General features: G+C 35.2%; 1 protein-coding gene across 4 annotated transcripts in view; it reads left to right on the top strand.

The window, feature by feature from the left end:
* Positions 1 to 14,402, top strand: part of Gucy1a1 (guanylate cyclase 1 soluble subunit alpha 1) — a 64,705-nt gene extending 50,303 nt beyond the window's left edge. For all 4 annotated transcript variants that reach the window (XM_078021975.1, XM_078021977.1, XM_078021976.1 and 1 more), the window contains 3 exons: positions 3,278 to 3,421; positions 6,649 to 6,803; positions 11,628 to 14,402. In XM_078021975.1, the coding sequence (XP_077878101.1) occupies positions 3,278 to 3,421; positions 6,649 to 6,803; positions 11,628 to 11,829 (501 nt within the window). In that variant the 3' untranslated portion in view covers positions 11,830 to 14,402. The remainder of the gene's footprint in view (positions 1 to 3,277; positions 3,422 to 6,648; positions 6,804 to 11,627) is intronic.
* The last annotated feature ends 379 nt before the right edge of the window (positions 14,403 to 14,781 follow it).

Raw genomic sequence — 14,781 nt, 5'->3', positions numbered from 1 at the left:
CTGCCACATTGTCTTCTCAAAGAATAAGCAAAGAATGGAGGAGGGAGGAAAGGCTGAATGGAAGACAGTAAAAAGGTAGAGTTTAAGAGTCAAGAGTCACTGTGCAAACCGAGTTGAATTATGAAGCATGAGATATTTCAGGGTATGACTCATACAGGAGAACTTTATCCTTTGTGTCTTTAAGAGTAAAAAAAAAAACATGATGATTATAAAAAATTCCCTTTAAATAGATTAATTCATGTAAACAGAGTTTACATGGTACTTTTCATAGCCAGTTAACAGAAATCAGAATTATCTATTTAAGGCATTTTTGCAGCTTGATCAAGGGTAGACATTTGAATGAGACAGATCTGTCTTCAAATTTGTTCTCTACCTTGCATACACAATAAACTGAGCAAGTGAAAAACCTTTTCTGAATTCTGCAACAGAGAAATATCCACCTTGAGTTTATATGCATGAGTAACACACTAACTACATCCCATAAACTTTGTGAACAAGACTGTTACAAAGGTTATCATAGAGAGAGTTATGGATCAGATATTCAGGATTTATTGAATGATTATAATTAACACTGAGGATACAACATTGACTGTCTCTGACACTTAATAAATTAGTTTTCAAAAAGTCTAACTATTGTTAGGAAGAGAGATAATGAAGAAATTTCACATTATGCTTGCTTCGTTAGAATTAAAAGTTTCATATTGGTTTAAATTATATTGCCTGGGGTTTGGGATGTAACTCCAGGGTGGAGTGCTTGCCTATCATGTGCAAGGCCCTGGGTTCCATCCCCAGGACCACAAAACAAATAAAATAAAATATAAGTATCTGGCCTTGTTATGGATTTTGGCATTAAGAATAAAGCACTCATCTCATTTGTAAGTCTCAAATCATCTGCTTAATTTGCCACATAACAATCTGGCATTCCAGAGTTTGAACATGAAATAAATAAATTATTGAGGAGGAAACAAATTTTATTTATGGGAATACATAAACCCTTGTGTTGTTTTACTTGAGATGCTAGAAGCAAGAACTTCCTTTTTGAAATTTCTAACAGGAAATTCCAAACAGTACTATGATTCCCTTGGTGGTGGTAGGGAGTCCCTGTATAATTGCAGATAAAATAATTGGCTTCAGTTTAGTTAAGTTTGATGACCTCTTGTGGAATTTGCTATATTTATTTGTAGTCATTTTCTGTCTTGAGAATGTCTCCTCTCCCCGAGCTGTGAGAAGGTGTCATTTTCTCCATTTAACCTGCTGTGATTGCTAGCAGAAGTAGCCCTCTTCTATTCTGATAATTCCTTTAAGGGTACAGAGTAGTCTCCAAATACCCAATCAAGAATTTTAGAAACTGTGCTCCTTCCTACAAGCACTGCAGCCATAGAGTTCCCTGGTTAGCCTAAATGCAGCTGGAGCTAGGTAATAAATCATCTGCTCTCCCAGGATTTCCCCCCCATTTCTAATTTTGCATGAAAATATCTGGAGAGAGCTGAAAGTAAACAAGGAAGGGTCATAGCCATCAGCTAAATTAAGATCTCCAAAATGCGCAACCAAGGCTCACCTCCAAGTGCAATGACTCTAAGGAATAGCCAACCTTATTTATTGCCGGACTTAGTTGTACCAGGACTTTATGTAATTTCATTTTCTTTCTGTCTCAATCTTCCGATCATTGCCATGTGTACTCCTGCATCCCTTGGTCCATTGTTTTAGCAAAATTTTATTGGTTATACAGCCTCTTCCATTTTGGGTAGGCAATGAATACAAAGAAGGAGGGAATAAACCAGGGGGAGAAGGGTCCATATGTGGTGAGAGAGGGAGAAAAGAGCAAAGCTAACAAATGCCAGATTTCTACATGACGTGACAGATGCTGGTTTCTACTCAGTAGGAATAAAATGCTACAAGAGAGACTGGAGGAAACGGTGGGGTTGGGGGGCAGTCAAATTTTATCTGCAGAGAGTTCGTTCCAGGAGAAGAAATGGGAAGCTGGAATACATTTGGTATGTTTAAGGGATAACATGAGGCCAGTGACATGGAAACAACTTGAGCAAGTGGCAGGTTTGGAAGGTCAAGTCAGAGATTAGCAGAAAGGTTAAGAACAACTTTGGTGATGGCATGATAAGGCTTCTGAGTGTGTAGCAAATTACCAAAGGCAACGACAAAAAGCTTCTGTTTTGTCCCTTCTTCAACTTTATCCCTTTATTGAGGAGACTTCAGAGTAATATGGTCTAATAGGTTATAATAAATATTTAGAGAAGAAGAAAATGCAACTACTAGAATTAGGGAAAATATTTATGTATTTAAGTTAATATTTAGTTTTTTGTGGCCAGTATCACAGACAGATAAAAAAAATCGCCAGTGTCAATGATAATGATGATGATGATGGTGGTGGTGGCGGTACTTGGAATTTATATAACAGCTTGATTTCCAGTAGCCTACCAAGCATCATTACTTTTATCTTCTGATTTGACATCTGCTTTCTATCTTTTGTGATTAATATGCACATATACTGTTAGTAATTGCTGTAAGAGCCCCCAAAGTAATTTAGGTTAAAAAAAGGACTCTTTTACTCTTAAGACTATTAGTGTCTTAGTTTTGCATTACACATTTTTACTACATTCATATGACATTTATTGAGGATGACTTCATCCTACACTGTTTTATGATGAGGGAGATATAAAATGACTAAATATTTTTAAAGTTTTAGGCAATTTATTATAAAACTAATATACCTCATCTGTTTCTACACAAGCTGCTTTACATGGTGGGAAAAAAATAGGTTAAATGACTTAGCAAGTTAGTTGCAACTCTAGAATAGAAGCTGCCTGACACTGTATTTCACAGGATTCTGCAGTGCCCCAATGTAAGAGGTCTAATCCTTGTGAATTTCCTGAGAGGGAAACTCTCTTCTGAGAGTATATGATTTACTCTGATTCTCCATAGGGCCCGAGCCTTGAGATTTCTGCTATTTTTTGTGGGGGGAGCAGGGGTATACTGGGGATTGAACTCAGGGGCACTAAACCACTGAGACACATCTGCAGCCCTGTATTGTATTTTATTTAGAGATGGGGTCTCACTGAGTTGCTTAGTGCCTTGCCATTGCTGAGGCTGGCTTTGAAATCGTGATCCTCCTGTCTCAGCCTCCTGAGCTGTTGGGATTACAGGCATGCGACCCCACACCTGGCAGATTTCTGCTATTTGATTCTTGATTTCTAATATGTAATATATGCCAGTGGGTCTTCCTGAGCTTTTATTTATAGTATGCAACATACCCTACATCTAGGTGGAGACCATTGGTGATGCATATTGTGTAGCAGGGGGATTACACAGGGAGACCGATACCCACGCTGTCCAGATAGCCCTGATGGCCCTAAAGATGATGGAGCTTTCTGACGAAGTCATGTCTCCCCATGGAGAACCTATCAAGGTAAGACAGATTATATATTGTTAATGGAATGTCATGAGACCAAAGGCTTAAGGGTTGGTTATCAAAGAATGGTGTATTTATTAGTCAGGGTTTATTGCAGACAGCAAAATCTTCTCTAAGCAGGAAGAAGTTTACTAAAGAACATTAAATGGCTTAACAATTATTGAGAGGACTGGAGAAGTCATTTATAATTTGGGCTTTGAAAAATTGACTCTCCCAAACAAACTTCATGACTTTTTGTGTGTTTTCCGAGCTAAGGTCTCAGATCCTTTTTTTTTTCATGGTCTGAAAGCTGATTCCAGAACAACTGTATCATAGTGACCATCAGGAAACTACTGTGTTCACAAACCTGTTGTCTCTACTATTGGCTACAGAGCAAAAATGCACCTACTACAATATCACTGGGCAAGGTGAAAATTCTACATCATGACCATCACAAGATACTTGAATAGAAAATGGACTCTCTGATAAGCATCTCATAGAAAACAAAAAGCTTCCACAACTGTGTTTGCACCTGGTAGCAAAAGAAACACAATCACAATGAAAATCTTATCTTCCAAATCTTATGTAAATACATCTGATTCACCAACTTATCTACATCTAGAAGCTGCAAAGCTGTTTAGAAAATGTAGTTCTTAGCTGGATAGAACCTGCACCTGTAGGGAAGGACATTTTGTTACAATGAATGTTGATTATGCATCCACCAATATTTTCCAAGGTAGAAAACATTTCAAAAAATTTAGATGACCCAGATCTCAGAAATAATATCTTATTATAGAGAAGAAATAAAATCAGCAAGGTAGGTATTTGTTCAATAACATGAGTGAATCACATTCATTTTCCTCACTGACAGTGAATCTGCTGCTTAATTTTTATAGAATACTTCTCAATTTGGGACCTTTAGAAATGGCCCCTTAAAGTAATGTATAATCCCATCTGGTGTGCAATAAAATGTAAAAGAAAAAAATGAAAACCAGAACTGTAATAATTAGAGATTTAGCCTTGGTTTTCTTTAACCAAGCCATCTGCCCAAGCCTTCACCACTATTTTTGAAATCTTCTGTCATCCCATTTGTATGTTGCTGACTAACATACTTTCCTACACTTAGTGGTGTTAGACCAATGTCTTATATTATGCATTGATTCTATTTTCCAGGAATCTGGATAAGGCATAAGAACACTAGGGTGTCTTTGCTTAACAGAATCTGAGACCTTAGCTTGGAAAACACACAAGAAGTGGAGGATACCTGGAATACTTAGGATTGTATTGCTTGGAGCAGGTGGACCTATTCCAAGATGGTGCTTCACTTATGTACCTGGTTCCTTGGTGAGGATGGCAGACAGCCTGAGCTCTGCTGGGACCATCAGCCCAGATGTTACAACATGGCAGTCTCAGAGTAGCCACTTCTTAGGTGGTAACTTACTTGCTAGTTAACAAAATTGATGGAAGCTACGTGACCTTTTATGATCCAGCCTTGGAAGATACACAATGAAAGTTCTGCTGAATACTGTTGATCAGAAGATAGACTGAAGTGCTGAATGTCACAGTCAGAGTCTCTAAGTTAATGAACATGGAAACAAACATTTGATACTCCATCTTCCTATTCCCAGAAGCCTAGAATAAGTAATTAGGCCAAAAATGGTCCCCAAATATGAAACTCTCCCAATGGGTTTCCAATTCAGCTTTTAGTGGGAGACAGAAGTCTGTTAGTCTTCAATTGTTTCCATAGAAGTCTTTTTCCAGTGTAAAGATATGCATTCAGGGCATGATGTGCATTTTAAAATTTGGATCATTTTCTTGCTCATATATTTGGAAAATTCTCTAAAAAAGCCTCTGGGGTTGATTTGAGAACTGGAAAAGGGGAGGAAGGGTGACAGGCATGGGAAGAATTCTCTGAGCTTTGGCTTTGGCTTTGAAGAGAATGTATTTACATATTATTTATGAAATAATAAGATTAAAATGCCATGGTATGTGTATCATATAAAAAGCTAGAGTAACTAAATAAACAGAGAAAAATTGGTTTGACCAAAAGAATCACCAAAAGATTGATAACTTCTCAATCAATTGTGCTAAAGTCATGGTTTATATTTGTGGATAAAAGATAGGCTTTTATTTTTTCAGATTTTTTTAATTGTATCCATGTTACTGAATCCTTGGCTTTTGTTTAAAATGCATGTATCTAATAAAATGTTTTCAAATGGTCAACTACACATAGAATGTGAAAAAAAATTATATGATATCTGATTCTCATTTAAAATATATTAACTTTTACTGTTGTAGTGTTAAGAATTTGTACATCTTCTTAGATCATCAAATATTAGATATTTTAGAAGATTCCATTAAAAATATTCCATGTCACTGCATCCTTCAGTCATTCACATCTCTTCAACTTTTATATCAACATATTACAGATTACATACTGACTTTTTTTCTAGATATGGCACAACTTTGGTGTTGCATGAATCTGAATTTTACTTTAGTCTGTGTAGAATACATAGATTATAGTCAGTGTGATCTTATCTCTGGCAATTCTAATTTTTATTTTCTTGTGTCATTTTCTACTTAAATATTACAATTTATCTTCCATAGTTAGTCATTTTGATAATGGGATAACATTTGACATAAATTATTTTAAAATGAAACATCCTTAAAAAAACTTTCTTAGGGGTACAGCCACATTATGCTCCCCAGGTGCCTTGAATTCCCAAGCTCAAGTAATCCTCTTGCCTTCAGCCTCTGGAGGAGTTGGGACAATAGATGTGTGGTACCTTGCCAGGCTTTGAAAAATTCCATTTTTTTTCTTTTGCCATTCTCTGTCACTATTTTGAGAAACAACTCCCAGAGTCCAGAATTTATATCTTTCTCACTTGATGGACAGAGCTTATTTACATAAACAGCCCACAGATTCCTTGTTACATGGCTGTAGTGACCATAAGGGTATGTGTGTTTCAGAAATTAAGGTAATAAACGTGGTCTGCTTAAGAAACCTAACCATATAAATGGAAGAGAGGTAAGGGGGAGACTACTGATTCCTCACTAATAATTTTTACTTGCATGTGAGAAATAGAAGGAAGTGTTAAGGAAGGCAATGGTGTGGTCGGAGCTACTGGTAAAAATAATTTAGACAAGATATTCAAACAACACTGACAAGTAGGAAACGGTTTATCAGTGACAAGTAGGAAGTGGTTTACCAGAAACTGGGAACATTGTTATGTTTTTACTTTCAGATGCGAATTGGACTGCATTCTGGATCTGTTTTTGCTGGAGTTGTTGGAGTTAAAATGCCCCGTTACTGCCTTTTTGGAAATAATGTTACTCTGGCTAACAAATTTGAGTCCTGCAGTGTGCCACGGAAAATCAATGTCAGTCCAACAACCTACAGGTACTAATGGCGTTAAACACCTGAAATATATTGTTTTACTATATAAAATTGTCATTTTTTATATTACTGATTTGATTCACTTTCCATAACTCTCTTCTTGCATAGATAATATCAAAGGAAAAAGAAAAGCAATAGCTTCTAACCATCTTCACTTTAACTGGTTTTATTTTGTATTTATTTTTTTTTGTTTTGTGTGATGCTGGTGATCAAACCCAAGGTTTTGTCCATGCTAGGCAAGTGTTGTGCCACTGAGCTATACCCTAGCCCCCTACCTTGTTTTAAAATCTCTCATTAGCTTCATGAAATATTTGTGACTCAATTGTAATTCTTGACAGATATCACATCTTCCTTCATTGCTGTTTTTTAAAAAGCATGTATTAATATTCTCCAGTACATCAATAGGCATTTTCACATCAGTTGGAGTACTTCAGCACAATTCTGTGCTAACTACCCAAAATTAGCATAGACTCATGGTAGGACACAGTTCCCAATAATACTGTCTTTAAAAACCAGATGCCAGCCATACTTCAGGAGTCCTCAAGCTACCAGCACTTTTGACTGGCTACAAATTCCAGTGTTCCCAAGATCCCCTCAATTCAAATAATTAGATCTTCACTATGGAGATTTCATGCCACCTTCCCATGGATTCAGGACACGTTACCCTCTTACCATATCATTGGGTTCACCAACCAAGATGCTCCACTAAGCTGTAGGCTTTGGTGTCAGGACTTCTTGGTTACATTATGTAGACGTAATTGTAATTAATTTACTCAATGGCATTGTAATTGAACTCAGTTTCCAACCACTCTTTCTTCTCCCCCAGTCTTTCAGTCTTCTAATCACCTACTTGTCTTCTCTGGAACTCTGCCCCCATTCAGAGTCATCTCCTTATCATAAACTCAGGTGTGATCCAAAGGTTCATGAAAAGCAAAAACATTCCTATAACTCAGGAAATCTTGGAAACTTGCTCCCTGCAACTAAGGACTGGCATCAATGCAATTCCCTAACTATAGCAGTGGACAGTTTCCCAGAGGAAAACTGGCAGGTCATTAAACATCTTCCAGGTATGCAGAGTCTTGTGGACAAGCAGCTAATAATGTTCACATAGTAAAAGATGAGCCACACGTTATCTAGCACTAAGAGTACTTGTCTCCATGACAGTGTGCCCTGAACAACCTGAGTGAACAAAACCTGTCATTGTGGTATTTCTTATCCACTTTTTAACCAGAAAATAAACCATTCTGTACTGATAGAAATATATTGGTCCTGTGAATTTTGCCACACTCAAATAAAACATTATAATCAAGACTATTAAATAACAAAAATACCAGAACTATATGGTAGCCAAAACAGTAAAAAAAAAATTGTTTTACTATTCTCAGAGATAATTCCTTTGGAGCATCACTTTTTTTTTCCTCCTGAAATCTCCAACAGTATTTGCTTTCCAACCCAGACTCCCCTGAAAACCTTGCTTCCTGTTTCTCAGCAGTTGGATGAGAACTCCACCATCCATCTTCATGCTGTCAAATCTATCCTCACCACCAGCTCAGTGCCCATGTCTTCAGCTCTTGTTCCTAGGGCACTGGGCCAGCTGCCTTGCTCCTGTTTAAATAGTTTTGCTTTGAATGTTATTCCTGTCACCTTCTCAAGAACTTTCCTGCTAGAAAATAACTGTCTTATCTGCATGATCGATTTCTCTTGAATGAAATAATTATTCCCAACAGCCTTCAAATGTATCTTACTAATGAAGCTCTTGAAAACGTAAAATCTCGCTCATTTTCAAGTTTGTCTCCTGCTACCATCTTGTATTCCAGCTCCTTACATAGTAAAACAAAAAAGAAGCCATCTGAATATAATTCTTCCATTAAAAGAGAGTAAAATTATGCTTTTTGCAGGTAAATGGATGGAGTTGGAGAATATCCTGATAAGCAAAATAAGCCAGTTTCAAAAAACCAAAGGCCGAATGCTTACTCTGATAAGTGTATGCTAATCCATGATGAGGGTATGCATGGGACAAGTGGAGGATTGGGAAAAGGGGAGGGAGGAGAAGAGAGGGCGAATGAGGAGATGAAAGACAGTGGAGTGAGACAGACATCGTTACCCTGGGAACATGTATGATTGCACAAATGGTGCAACCCTACTTCGTGTACAACTAGAGAAGTGAAAAATTGTGCTCCATTGGTGTACAACAAATGGAAAAGCATTCTGCTGCCATGTATAACTGATTAGAACAAATAAAAAATAAATTTTAAAAAAAGGAGCCATCTATCCTCAGTCTATTTTGTCTTCTCTTCTCTTCTCTCTCTCTCTCTCTCTCTCTCTCTCTCTCTCTCTCTCTCTCTCTCTTACTCTCTCTCTCTCTCTTGCTGCTCTTTAACTCAGTCCCTTTTCAGTGTTTGTCCCTTCTTCACTGGAATGGTTCTTATCTGATCCTCAGTGGACATTGTTAAAATCATGGTCATTTCTCTCTCCTTATGTTCCATATCATCTCAATAGCAACTGAATGGGCTTGGGGAGCATTCCCTTCTTTAAAAAGTTTATTCTACATCGACCTGGTTTTCTTTTTACCACAGGGCTACACCACCTGAGTGTCTAATGTGTGTAGTCCTCCCCACCAGACTCTTAAATGTCACAGCATCAGGCTCTGTCCCTTCCCTCTTCTGTGTCTGAAAGTCTATGAATGACTCACTTTCTGGGTGCAGTGATGAAAGCCTGTAGTCCCCACTACTGGGAGTCTAAGGCAGGAAGACTGCTTCAGCCCTGGAGTTCAAGGCCAGCCTGGTCAGCGCAATGAGAACCTCACTTAAGAAAAAAAATAATTAATTAATTAAATTTTAAAATGAACTTTTATGACTCTCATCTTTTTTTTTAAACTCTAGACCATTTCATAATTCTCCACTGAGCTACAGACTCATACATCCTATCCTGTATTTCCTCTTAGATGACTAATTGATAGAGGAAAATAAACTTAACGGAGTGAGTTCCAATTCACTATACCCTGATGAAATTCACATCCCACCCAGCTAAGCCTTACTAATCACCTTAAAAGGACACCACTCTACCTTTTTCACCAAGACACTAAACTATACAGTGGCTGTTACTTTCTTCTCCTTACATCTCACCATGTCCACCTACAAACTGCATCCTGAATACAGCTTTTCTCACCTTTCTCAGTGCTACCATCCAAGTCATGCCGCGATTCTCTCTCCCAAATGAGCTAGCCCACTTCAGCTTTACCACTCTCCCCACTTCCTTTTTTTTGTAGAAAAATAGGGTGTAGCCTTTTTTCTTTTCTCATTGATTGAATGATAATTGACTTTCACTTTATTCTTATATAGGAAATACTTATATCCTATCCAAATAGTTAACGTTTTACTTGTGCAAGAAATAATGTGAGAGACATTTGACAATGTTTTAAAATTCTGTTAGTGATATTTCACTATTTTTCAATGTGACAGGAAAACTTAAAAAGGAATAGAAAATTGAAATCTCAATGAAATATTTATGCTTTGTGAAATTTGATTAATAATGGGTATACATTTAATGTTAATCAAGACAAGCAGTAGATACTTACTGGATGCTATGCAAATATAAAATAGTGTTTAAGTTGGCTCCCAAGCCAATGCGATCCAAATCTAGCATGTCACTCTATGTGAATATTATGTGTTATCATATGTATTTTAGAGTGTAAGTAAGCCAGAATCTGTGTGCATGCTCTGTTATATAATATGTATTATATGATATGTATAAGCCAGCGTCTTTCTTCTACTCAAGTCATATTAGAGTGGATTCACCAGATACTATGCCCTATAAATTACAGCCACTTTAAAATATTGATTTTATGATAAAAGCACAATTTTTATTAGTTTTCCTATCTTACATATGATATATTTATTGATGTACTGTAGCAGTTAATAGAATATTGGTGTGTTGTATTATACTAGACTCTTTCTTCAGACATGAAATCCAATTCAGTTGGGTTTTTCAGGGCACAGAAGAAAATCACTGCACTAAAATCTAATTCAGATTTCCTTAAGACCTGACACCACAGACGGGTGAATAGAAAACATAGCCATTTCTGCTAAGCAGAAATGGTAAATGATTTTCTGTAAGCATTACTTTAGGTCCCAGAACTATTCAATAAAGTTTATCCTTGGCCTGAATCATAAATTAGACAGAATGATTAATGATTTTTGCATTTGATAGAAAGCTAGGAAAGCAAATGGGAAGTGAATTCAGTAACTTAATCAGTAAGGTTCTAATTTAAAATGAATTTAGCATAATGGACAAGTAACAAATAATAAGGCTTGGTAGAACTGATGGACTTAAGAGGAAAATACTATAAATACATACCAGATGGAAAGTACACAGTGAGTATGTTCAATGACATCTCATTTGAGTTCTACTAATCTGGAATTTATCAATTCACAGTTCATGAATTGATAAAGGGACCATGACTTAACACTTTTCATTTTAAGAAGTCTTATTCAATAATATTTTAATTATGCTGTTATTAGATCTTTGGTTTTTTTAATACCATGAATCACACTGTTATATAAATTGTATCTCAGAATATTTCACAATATTTTATTCATTTCTAATAAGAGTAAAATATATTAGTAGTATTTTCTTGTTATTTTGAATTTTATTTTTCATTGTATTTATTCAGTGAAGATGTCTGTTAACATCATGAAAATCTTTCTATCAATTACACCTGAAATGGCTGGTTTAGTTATATTCATTTATTTATGCTATCTTCTTTTCCTGGCTTGCCCAATATTATGTCAGCATTAACTCTTACCATATTTATTTTAACCTTTTCAGATTACTCAAAGACTGTCCTGGCTTTGTGTTTACCCCTCGATCAAGGGAGGAACTTCCACCAAACTTCCCCAGTGAAATTCCTGGAATCTGTCATTTTCTGGATTCTTATCAACAAGGAACAAATTCAAAACCATGGTTCCAAAAGAAAGACGTTGAAGATGGCAATGCCAATTTCTTAGGCAAAGCATCAGGAATAGATTAGTGAGATGTATGCTTGTTAGTCTTGGGTCTGACTCCTTCAAGAATGTGTAGAGTTTCTGAAAGCACATTAGAATTGCAGAGACTCAAGAGCAGTATTAAAATTTCAGGAGCTAAGTCATAATCTACCCTTTCCCCATTTAACATGACAAAAATATATTCCTTGCAGTACTTCAATTCTTCAAAGAGAAACCTCAATCAGTGACTTCTGAAGGTGTATTTCTGTAATATAACAATTACTTAACTGCCTGCACTCTGAATTCAGCACGCATTGTACATATATCAGGCAATTGTAGTCAACTGTACAAAGTGATGCAGTCACCTGAAATCTTGTGTCCTGGTGCAATGTCATGGTTACTAAAGTGTATTTGTGATAGTGTTGCCTTAAAAAAATATTGAATAGAAATTACAGTCCTAAATATTGTAAGTTTTTTCAATCTTTCAAATTATGTATTTTATTGCATTTTCTCATTTATCTGTTAGTGTATATAACAAAATAAGATGAGCTTTTTTTTCTCTGTGCATCTCATATTTTTTGTGGTTGTTGTTCCTCTCTTTTTAGAAAATAAGCAGTCAGAAGCAATATGTAATAAAATAGTTCTGTAAGTATCAAAGAACAATTTTCATTTTTTGAAGTTAAAAATATTCTTCACAATACAATGTCATACAATAAATATTTTCTTTTTTGACATTTTTTATTCTACATATGGCAAAGGCTCTTTTAATTCACACTAGCAATTTAATTTCTATTAAATCATTAAGATTCTATCAAATTCTATTAAATCATTAAACTATTCAGAACATTTTTAAAAAAAGCTTTTAGTCTATATTAAGAGGCAATAATATTTTAATTTAATTTAGCCAGAAGTGATATGGGGTTCAAGTATGCACAATAATAAATATAAATATATATATATATATATATGTATATATATATACATATATATATATATATATATATATACACACACACACACACACACACACACATATGCTTGGAATAATTTAGACCTTCTTTAGCAGAATCCTCTATTCACATGCTGAGCCAAAAAAGTTCCAAGAAGAAAACTCAAATTCAGAAGTGAAAAATAATACTTCATCATTTCTTTCAACAGCTTTCTTAGGTATTTGTGCTGAATATTTTAGTGTGTGTATATATACTATGAATCAAGTTTCCATCCTACTAAAAATATGATTGTGAAAATTTTTTATTCTATTTGAAATAACTTGATTTGACTATCTTGATGATATTTTCTAAAAAGACTGGAAGTATTTATCAAGAAAATGATGCCATGATTTCATTGTGAAAATTTCAGAACAATTTTCTGAAATTTGAAGGTTTTTTGTTGTTTTGTTTTGTTTGTGGTACCCAATGTCTCGTCTCTGCTAGACAAGTACTTTACCATGGAGTTATAAGCCCAACAATAGAGCTTAAACTTCTATTTTTAATTATGTCAGTTTAAATTCTCTGATGAAATGAAAAAATATGCACAATTTAGTTTGGGAAAAGAATTTTATTTTCAAAAGAGATCAACTTGAAACCAAGAGAAAAATGAACATTATAGATTTTAAGTCAGCATTAGCAGATCCATAGATACAGTTAACTCTTATTTGGGTTTCCAAGAAGTAGTTTATTTTAAAAGCTCTTTAATTTTCACCGTTAGTCTCCAGACTAGTTCATAGTAACATTAATAATAGAAGTCATTTCTGATTGGCCTCTACTATCCAAAGGGTACCACTATAGATAGTACAATGATTACTATTTATTCAATGAAACTTGATGTCTTTTAGGACTGGATGTGTCTCAATAAACACTTCTCCTTGGTATAGAGCAGTACTACAGGGTTTGGGAAAATATATTTACAACGTCACAATGATATGAAGTTGATGTAAATACACTTTTTCTTTCTGGACCTGAACCTTTATTATAGAGAGAATAATAGGAGCTCCAAGAAATTTTTAAAAAAAACCATAAAATAGAATGCCATATTTATCATATATATAATACTTCATCATTTGTTTCAACAGCTTTCTTAAGTATCTGTGCTGAACATTTTAGTGTGTGTGTGTGTATATATATATATTATGAATCAAGTTTCCATCCTACTAAAAGTATGATTGTGAAAATTTTAATTCTATTTGAAATAACTTGATTTGACTATCTTGATGATATTTTCTAAAAAGACTGGAAGTGTTTGCCAAGAAAATGATGTCATGATTTTATTGTGAAAATTTGTGCTCTAAAACTTTACAAGTTAATTAGAATTCAAAAGTGTCTTGTTCAGGGCTGGGGTTGTAGATCAGTGGTAGAGATCTTGTCTAGCATGTGCAAAGTACTAGGTTTCATCCCCAGTACTGAAAACAAAACAAAACAACAGCATAAAAGAAAGTATCTTTCATGTGTGTGTGTGTGTATGATGTTGATATGTAAATGTACACACACACACACACACACATAGCATAAATGGGGGGAAACGTATATAACCTGGGTAAAAAACTGTATGACAATTCCTTGTTTTATTCCTGTAACTTTTCTATAATTTTGGCATTTTATCCAAATAAAAATTTACCAAAACATCTTTTTCCCAGAGAAATAATCTGTGGTAGTTTTCCCTAGGACAAACTAAAAAATCCTATTGATTATGGAAAGCAGTAAATAAAAGAAAAAAAAACAAGGCAGGAAAGAAGAAGATCCATGGACTCTGCTTTCCTCTCCAAGAGTTTTAAAGCTACTAGGACAAGGGAAATGTCAAATCTTAAGAAGGAGTGTGGTTGGACCAGATATATGGATAAGAATATTTACCTGTACAGGGGAATACATGAACATTTTGTCTGTGTGTGTCTCATGCTGTAGTTGGGGTATTTTACTATAAATATAAACAGAAAGTCAGGATGTCTGGTATAACAATTTCATATCAATCTCAAGACCATTAGCTCATAAGATCCATTGCTAGGG

This window comes from Ictidomys tridecemlineatus, chromosome 9 (genome assembly GCF_052094955.1).
Source record: "Ictidomys tridecemlineatus isolate mIctTri1 chromosome 9, mIctTri1.hap1, whole genome shotgun sequence".
Lineage (NCBI taxonomy): Eukaryota > Metazoa > Chordata > Mammalia > Rodentia > Sciuridae > Ictidomys > Ictidomys tridecemlineatus.
The sequence above is the reverse complement of the archived record's forward strand: the minus strand, read 5'-3'. Positions and strand labels throughout refer to the sequence as shown.